This window comes from Macrobrachium nipponense, chromosome 25 (genome assembly GCF_015104395.2).
Source record: "Macrobrachium nipponense isolate FS-2020 chromosome 25, ASM1510439v2, whole genome shotgun sequence".
Lineage (NCBI taxonomy): Eukaryota > Metazoa > Arthropoda > Malacostraca > Decapoda > Palaemonidae > Macrobrachium > Macrobrachium nipponense.
In genome coordinates, this window is record NC_087214.1 from 78,048,609 (window position 1) to 78,057,502 (window position 8,894).

The window sequence follows — 8,894 nt, forward strand, 5'->3', positions numbered from 1 at the left end:
TACTGGTTGTCAATGGCAACGATTATATCCATATCATATTTGCGAGGGAAATAAAGAAAGTAATAAACTTTGACCTTGTAGGTACTCCTTCACCCAAAACATTTACATTCAGCGTCCAGTTGTGATACGTTTTTATATACATATCAAAAACAGGTATTCTATAATTTGATTGATATGGTACAAAATTATGCGATATACAAAAATATGACATAAAGGCAGAATTTTATTGGATTAAAGGCAAATACTATGATGCAAATTCTAAATGATGAGTGATTCAGACATCCAGTTAGACCAAAACCTTCAGTAGCAACACTGTTCCGGATCTTATCATCTTGTGTTCTTTTCCTGCAATCGCTCATCTACGACAGTTTTTTTTTTTTAGATATCAAAGTGATAGGGAGACTTCAGATTATTTTAATAATATTCTGACAATCCTAGATTAGATACAGAAATTAGTTACCAGCTTTGATCACATTGGTGCTGTCGTTTCTGAATCAGGCTGAACTTATGTTAAAACGGACTCTTGATTATGGAAATGACGTGAAATTTGACTCATACGATTTGTAAATTAAAGACAATATTATGCTCAAAACCTGATTTTCTTTAACGTGAAATACTTCAAGGCACCAAAAGCATTATAATCAAAGGTGCGTATTACAACTTATTTCAGCGTTTTAGACTTTTGGGAAAATCCTTCTAAAACAGACTAGATATCGGTATTCGCGCATCGGTTTTTTTTTACTACCTCTGTTATCTCTGACCCAACAGTGTGCAACTGTGTGCATTAGGCTTAACTAATTGTCTCATTTTCAGAGCTACCTGAACCACAATGGCGGCATGATAACCTTTACCTGCCTATATGCACACACAGAGACAGAGTGATTTGCACACTTGGACAATATCAGTTTAATAAGAAAGCGAGCCTAATATACCAACAAAAGAAGGTTAGATGCATACATAAAAGTCAACGCGAAAGTAAACCAATCTTACAATATAGACGTTCGAGTTAAAGAGAGCATAATTCATTAACATAGTTAATATGTATATATGCATAGGGAGCCTTTATGGCCTGGAGTCCTCCCCCTTTCCCCTCACACCGCCCCCCTCCTCGCCATTTGCATCTGCATTCTTCCCTAACCCTCTCCCGACCTGGGGTCCTCCCCCATGCATCTGCCATTCTTCCCGAAGTCTCTCTGGATAAGAATCTACTGGGTAGCGAAAAATCATCTTCCTATGGGTTAGCAGTGGTTTCCTACGTGGGGTGTACACCCCACCAGGGGGTAATTTGATTTTCAAATGGGGGGGGCGGCGAATTCGAGACTGTTTAAACCAAGTTAATGGCCTTTCAGGATTCCTCCACGTGAATATATAAGAACTGTATATCATAACAGGGGGCCATGAAGATTTTAGAAGTGATTAAGGGGGCATGGCCAAAAAAAGGTTGGAAACCTTGGGTTAGACAATTCTTGTTTCGTCGTTTAAATAACTCGCTGCTTTAAGTATTGTGGAGTGACGTCATCAGTTCCCAGATATATCCAAGGTATATTTAGGGCAGATGACATTATCATCCAACTTTCAATGTCTTATAATGAACTTTGTAGGTAATTTCCATCCAAGCATTTTTTTTTTTTTCCAAAGACACATTCGAGTTTTCTTTAAATTAAGGCATGTCAGGGACTAACCATTTTCCCTCTAAGAATAGTACCATTGTTCCCTGAAAGTATGCCATCACGATACCAGTTTTGCTCAAACAAAAATATCCTGGAAACGCAACGAAACATATTCATGGCTCAGAATGACTAGACGGATGAAAGACGAAACCGCAGTCGGTTATCTTAAGTTGCCTTATGTCATCGAAAGATTGGATCGCCTCCTTCACAACTTGGAGGCCGTCCTCCACCCTCCCGAAGAGCCCCTTGATCATCTCGCCTGGATCGTCTCTGGTGCTGATGTAGAACTGCGAAGCCGAGGTTTCTGCCCGCTTCCCCCAGACGCTCCCAGCTCTCCAGGGGTCGCTCTTCTTCTCGTTTTCCATAGGGACAGGGACCAGAGGTGCCCCTCCTTCTCCTGTGTTCCTCGCGTAATCTCCTCCCCTGATGTGCTCCCTGTTTTGACCCTTGCCCCAGGTCTCGAGCAGTTTGGAATTAATGTAGGAAACTTCCTTCATCCCTGAGCACAACAGAGCGAAGTTCTTTGCCCTGGGATTGACTGGTAGAAGCCTAATGTGAACTCTTCCCAAGACCTTTTCCTTGGATCCGATCTCGAGAAAAGACAGCATCGATTTTTCTTTCTGGGACATCAGCTCTTTATACTGCAATGAGAAATGAGTGCGGTGGTTCACGTCTATTTCTACAGAATCATTCGCTCTAGGATAAATCTCTTTTAATGAAAAATATTACTAAGAAGAGTTTTCCAAAGATTTTTTATATATATAATCAAAGGGAACCTAAAATATGATATTATGGTATTAACGGTTCCTCAGTTCTTCCAAAAGGAACTTCATGTTGTATACTTTGTTCTATGTTTAAGCTCAAAATCAAATAGTTGTGTTTTACTATCTACAGAAATTACAAAGAAATAACTAACCATAATTATAAGAATTGTAGGTAGCAAGAAAACATTATATTTGTCCCGATATGTGCATTACAACTATAAAACCCAAGTCAAGACAAGTGGAAGGCACATACCCCGATGGTGCGGGCATTCTGAGGAGGAAGTTTGTTCAAGAGGCAATGCAAGTAGAGGTGATTCCCCCGATAAGAAATCTTGGCGCAGGAAACCTGACCTCGTCCACGCTGAACAGCAAAGAGCAGCTCTTGTTCTGCTAAGAGTCTTATATCCTCTCCCATCTGCAGCACGATGTCACCCTTTTTTAGACAACAAAAAAGTTAAAAATGAGCTTATCTGCGAGCTACTTGAACTCTTCCTTATACTCTTAGGTACCCCTACCCCACAACCATAATGTATGTTAAGGGCAGGAGCTGAATGCACGTACACAGTAATAGCGTCAAATGTAATGATTTTAGTTTTCTGTAAAAGGAAATTATTAACATGGCTTTGTCTGTCCGCCCTGAGATCTTAAAACCTACCGAGGCTAGAGGGCTGCAAATTGGCATGTTAATCATTCACCCTCCAATCGTCAAACATACCGAATTCTAAAGAGAGAGAGAGAGAGAGAGAGAGAGAGAGAGAGAGAGAGAGAGAGAGAGAGAGAGAGAGAGAAAATAAATGTTATGCGCATTGACGCCATATTACCTGACGATATATTTTTCACTCATCGAAAGAAAGGCAAATCTATCTGTTCCTGTGCAATGGTGTGAAACACCTTAGATAAAGGATGACTGACAATATATTATACTGATATTCTAAGAATATAAACGGCAATTTCATAGGCAAATTGGAACTTTCGCTGGCCAACAGTTATTCTAATGTTTTGCACTGACACATCTGTTATACAATTACCATAGCTAGTTGCATTAAAGGCAGACAAAAAAGACTATTACGTATTTCATGAATTAAATTCATTAACGTTTTCTTTTTTTTTTTTGAAATCTTCGACATAATTGATGGTCGACTTTCTAGACCAAATCCTCCGACTGTGAGAGTCTCATTTATATCCCCACTAGGCTAAAGACTAGTCAAATATCCCAAGGCATGTCAGTTTCTGGCCCATATGGCAATTTTCCACCAAATACCCAACTGGATGCACCAGTTTATTTGGAAACTATATTTCAGTACCGATACAGAGTAGTTGAAATGTTGTGCTTTCCCAGGTTTTAGGGGACAATGAATCAGAAGAAGGTTTTTAAAGATAGTAACTATACTTTTTTTTTTTTTCCATCTGTCCACCCGCCTGTGGTGTTCGCGTATGGTAACACTGTGTCCTGGGCTTTATGTAAGTTTTAGGTAAATAAAAGGATATCTGGGTGTACATTTGCAACTGAAAAGTATTTTAATAATTTACTGTATGCGAATTGCACCGTTAATATTAGAAATAGGATATTGTTATCATTGTTGAATGTAAGCCGCCTTTTCGGGGTCGCGAATGGAACAGCCAGACGCAGTGGCGGGAAAAGAGCTTCTCTCGCTGTTCATTACGGCAAGATGTTAACTTTACTGGACCACACCTACTCTGCTATTAAGCTAAGTGTTACTTCATTACACATGAGTATATCAGTATATGCTTTTAATTCTTATAAAGTGCGTTTTAGCACTTTTTCCGCCACTGAGTCTGGCTGTTCCATTCACCACCCCAAAAAGGCAGGTTACATTCAACAAAAATAGCAATATCGTATTTCGAATATTAACGGTGCAATTTGCATAAAGTAAATTATCAAAACACTTTTCAGTTTACCTAAAACTTACATATAGCGTAACTATTTAAAGCCCAGGACGCAGTGTTACCATGCGCGAGCACCACAGGCAGGTGGAATAATGGAAAAGAACCAAGTATACTGATAGTCAGCCTCTTACTTACTGTGACCACTTCAGGCAAGTTTAACTTTCTGCAGAATGTAGAACTCCGGAAGACTAAGTTGCCATTTATTTCTTCGGAGTTTATGATTTCGAGAATCAGGTTAACTTTGTCTTTCGTTGATTTGCAGACCTAATTTATGAAAAAGACAATTTTATTTTTAGAAGCGCAAATAAAAGAACAATATTATTTTGATTTTCATACAGGCACGGTCGCTTACCATTTTCCGTTCGCTGCATCAGGTTATTGTTAATTTATTGAAAGTCTAACCTTGAATGGTACATAACTTTAGTCTGATGTTCAGACAGACAGACATTGAAATTGAATAGGGTGATTACCTTTTCTGCATTTTTCAATGCATCCTTATTTTCTGGAGGCAAATCATGATTGACCATCCATTCCTCAATCTCATGATGACATATGTCGGCCTTCCCAAGAGAATTTGCAGCGTCTCCTGAAGTTTTTGCTTATTCAAGTTCTTCAGACACGACCTGTAATTCCTTCCGTTTATTTTCTGATTCCAAAATTTGGCTGCGAATTCTATTACTCTCCCTCCCCAACTCTTGGATGGCCATTTTGTTTATGTGGACGAGCACCTGGAGCTTGGCCCTTAATTCGCTCTCCACAGTCTCGATGGCAGCGTTCAAGTCTTCCTCCAACGGAGTTATCTTGTTCAGTCTGTCTTTCAGCTGACCTTCCCTGTCCTCACAGTCATTCACCAGTTGCTCTGTGGCATCTATGTATTCCTTTGTTATTCGTGCCATCCTCTTTGACATGGGATGGGATCCCTTGCCACTGTCTGCCGAATCCTGGAACCTCATGAAATCCTCCACGCCATAGTTAATTTTGAAATGCTTAGCTGAGACGCCGCTGACATATTCGCGGCAAATGGGACAAAACGAGGCACCATTGCGGAGCATTGTGTCAATGCAAGAGGTGCAGAGATGATGTGAGCACTGGAGATTTCGTGGTCGACGATCTTCACCATTGAATTCCTGTTTGCAAACAGGACATTCTCTCGGATTGCGAAAGGTGTCCTGCAAAGAGAGGAACGACGCCATTGATTCACAGAAGGAATACTACTGTCACGGGTAAATGGCAGTAACGCCAACAATAATTAGTCCTAGATCTATCCGCAGGTCTGTATGTTGGTTAAAACATTTTCTAAGCAGAGCCTGCAACGTGAACAGAAGATATCATTGAAATCATCCCAACCACAATAATAAAGACAAACAGCTCCTTATGGCCTGTCCACACCAGCGGGCATGCCCGTCGGGCACTTCCCACTGCTTATATTTTCTATCACTTATGGAGCAGTATTACCAGACAGTCACATCGTTCTGGCTCCTACTCGGTCGGTCAGTTTATTGGAACGAGTTATGGGAACAGTATTTGCCCGTCGGGCAGTGCCCGCTACTGTGGACAGGGCTTTATAGGAATGTGGAAGGTGTGGTCACCTTCCTTAGAACTGACATGCGAATTTTGCAGGTTTTCTCTTGCGATAATATAATATTAATGTAATAAGAAAGTGAGGAAAATACTTGAATTCATGTGGGCTCGAATATATTTTTTAATAATGGGGTTTGGTACCAGTAACTGAAGAAACTCCTGAAGAATAGGTTGCTGGCTATGCCTCTCTTGATAAGAATGTCGCGATAGCTAAAGTAGTGAATGTATGAAAGTGAGAACGCTGGTTGTCTATAATATGGTAAATTTGTATTCTGTCGTGTCTCTAATTATTAAAACATCAAGAAAAGGAATTTTGTTGTCTGTTTCCCATTCAACTTTAAACTTGATGCTGGGCACTAATACTTTTAATTCTGAAAGGAATTAATTGAAAATGCCCCATCTATTATCCCAAAATGTTAGAATTTTTCTCCCAGTCACATTAAACATTCAGAAGATTTTTGTCACAAATTCAGAGAAGCACATATACCCTTCACAACATAAAACTTTTAAGCCTTGATTTAGATTCCCTATTCACAAAAGTACCAGTGCAGGACGTTCTTCAGTTTTTGAAGGAAAAATAAGCCCCCTATTCAGATCATTTCCCATTGGCACTTGACAAAATAACAAAGTTAGTTGAATTATGTGTATCTAATAACGTATTTTCATTCGGGAACTCATTCTCTAAGCAAAAATTCGGGTGTAGTATGGGATGTCCTTTAAGTCCTGTTTTAGCCAATCTATACATGGAATACTTTGAAACTACAGTAATAAATTCAATAAAACCCAAAAACATCCTGCGGATGAGATATGTAGATGATATTCTAACATATTGGGATAAAAGATGCAGCAATTTCAATAAATTCCTTTCAAAATTAAGTGCAATAGTGCCCAGCATCAAATTTAAAGTTGAATGGGGAAAAGACAAAAAAAGTTCTTTTCTTAATGTTTTAATAATTAGAGACACGACAGAATACAAATTTACCATATATAGAAAACCAATGTTCTCACTTTCATACATTCACGACATTCCTATCCAGATAGGCGTAGCCAGCAACCTATTCAAGAGCCTCACGAATTTGTTCCCCAGATTTCCTGGAAAAAGAATTTGAACTCATTCGCAAGCATCTTTCATCTTTAAGGTATCCTGACCATATAACTGAAAAAGCAATTCACAAAGCAAACGTAATTTTCTCCCGACCCCCTCAAGACAAGACCAGAGAGATGCCCAACAATGAAAATAAAATTCCACATCTGGACAGGATTAAGACGGTGACCCAGACTCTCGGAAAATCTAACCCTTTTGCATTTACTTACCCAAAGACCTTAGCCAAATCCCTGATTAACATCCAACAAAAGACATCCTCCAAGGACACAGGCATTTACGAAATCCCATGACTGGACTGAGACCAATCTTACATCGGTTTTACAGGAAAATCACTTCCCCAGAGATAAATACAACATAAATGGTCAGTTAGGTATGGACAACAGAACTCAGCTATTTTCAACCATAAAAATGAACATCACCGCAGTATAAACTGGAATTTGTCACATATAAAGTTTTCATTCAACCAACGATTAAAAGGATTAAAGAAGGATTATCAGTGGGAGTGATCAAAACTGGGTTAACTGTGGATGGATGTCTTGGTATAAATATCACCTTTTCTGTAACTTTTCTCATTCATCTACCTGAAGAGAGACACAGTAGTCTCCGAAATATAGTATTTTTTCTCTATATTTGTGAGTTTTTATGAGCTTCTTTTATTAGATGGATTCTGGTGCAATAGAAGATTTTTACAAGTCACTTATATATTAGATAGATATAATAAATAGATATGGATATATATATATATAGTAATAAGTATGTAGAGAAATATCATAGAGGATATATAGATATATAGGATAGATATATATATTATATATATATTATATATATATATATATATATCCATATTTAGTAGATAAATATATATTAATATACATATATTATAGATATATATATAGATATATATATATATACTATAGATATATATATATATCTATATATTATATATATTATATTATACTATATATTTTCTAATTATAATATATATATAGTAACATTTTTCCTCCATACATTATATATTAGAGTGCTCCAGCAGGCATGAGAGCTTGTGTTACTCATTGCAAGCTTTCAAATCATCATGCTTTTTCTAACAGGCAGTACTATACTAGCTACATAGTATATTTATAGTAAGAATGCTGTTATGTATGCAAGACGTTATGTAACGAGCGCGGGAAATCTTAGCTCCGCAGACACGTTCAGTTCAGAGCTATTGCACTATGTTGCATAATGCGTAAATGTTATAAGTGTTACCAATTATTATTGTGTTAGTATCGAGTCCGACACAGAGGCTTCGATCTTATAAATTCTACCTCATGTATGCAGGATATGATTCCTTATTGTGTATAGAGCTTCGATGCTCATAAGTGTTTATGATTCTGATATATACGCTTATTGTATTTTGTATATTCAACTACCCAGCCTTCTTCAATGTAGTTTAGCCAATAAACACCGCTAAGAATTTGCTTGATTATCGCCCTTCAATCCCGGAACCTCGGCGACGAGAAATGGAATATTATTACCTCCATACTAAAACACCATCTTTCCCTCACCTACAGGTAAGAGTGAAGAATTGTCGTATGGGTCATATAACTAAAGCAGACCCAAACTAATGACGACAAAACATTGGCGACGAGAAATGGAATATTACCTCCAATACTAAAACACCATCTTTCCCTCTACCTACAGGTAAAAGTGAAGAATTGTCGTATGGGTCATATAACTAAAGCAGACCCAAAATAATGACGACAAAACATTGGCGACGCAGGTGACGAACTCGTAGCAGTCAAATGGAGCCTATAGCCTACGCCTAATCTCCTAGCCAAGAAGCGGAAGACGACGACCCCAGTCGCACGAAGTCTACTCGAAAAC

At 38.3% G+C, this 8,894-nt stretch overlaps 2 protein-coding genes across 2 annotated transcripts in view; both read right to left on the reverse strand.

The window, feature by feature from the left end:
- LOC135199554 (uncharacterized) overlaps window positions 1–5,533 on the reverse strand; it is a 6,620-nt gene extending 1,087 nt beyond the window's left edge. Inside the window, exons 1-4 of the mRNA XM_064227711.1 lie at window positions 4,813–5,533; window positions 4,478–4,606; window positions 2,688–2,867; window positions 1–2,311 (exon numbers count right to left, since the gene is read on the reverse strand). The exon at window positions 1–2,311 is cut by the window's left edge and continues 1,087 nt beyond it. Coding sequence (XP_064083781.1) covers window positions 1,784–2,311; window positions 2,688–2,867; window positions 4,478–4,606; window positions 4,813–4,869 — 894 coding nt within the window. The 5' untranslated portion in view covers window positions 4,870–5,533 and the 3' untranslated portion in view covers window positions 1–1,783. The remainder of the gene's footprint in view (window positions 2,312–2,687; window positions 2,868–4,477; window positions 4,607–4,812) is intronic.
- On the reverse strand, window positions 4,942–5,535 carry LOC135199118 (E3 ubiquitin-protein ligase TRIM32-like). Its single transcript, XM_064227037.1, has one exon. It carries the CDS (start codon window positions 5,533–5,535, stop codon window positions 4,942–4,944), a length of 594 nt encoding a protein of 197 aa, XP_064083107.1.
- Window positions 5,536–8,894: the final 3,359 nt, after the last annotated feature.

Bases quoted from the DNA above. Each gene is read 5' to 3' on its own strand.
- LOC135199118 (XM_064227037.1), bottom strand. From the start codon at position 5,535: ATGGCGTCGTTCCTCTCTTTGCAGGACACCTTTCGCAATCCGAGAGAA.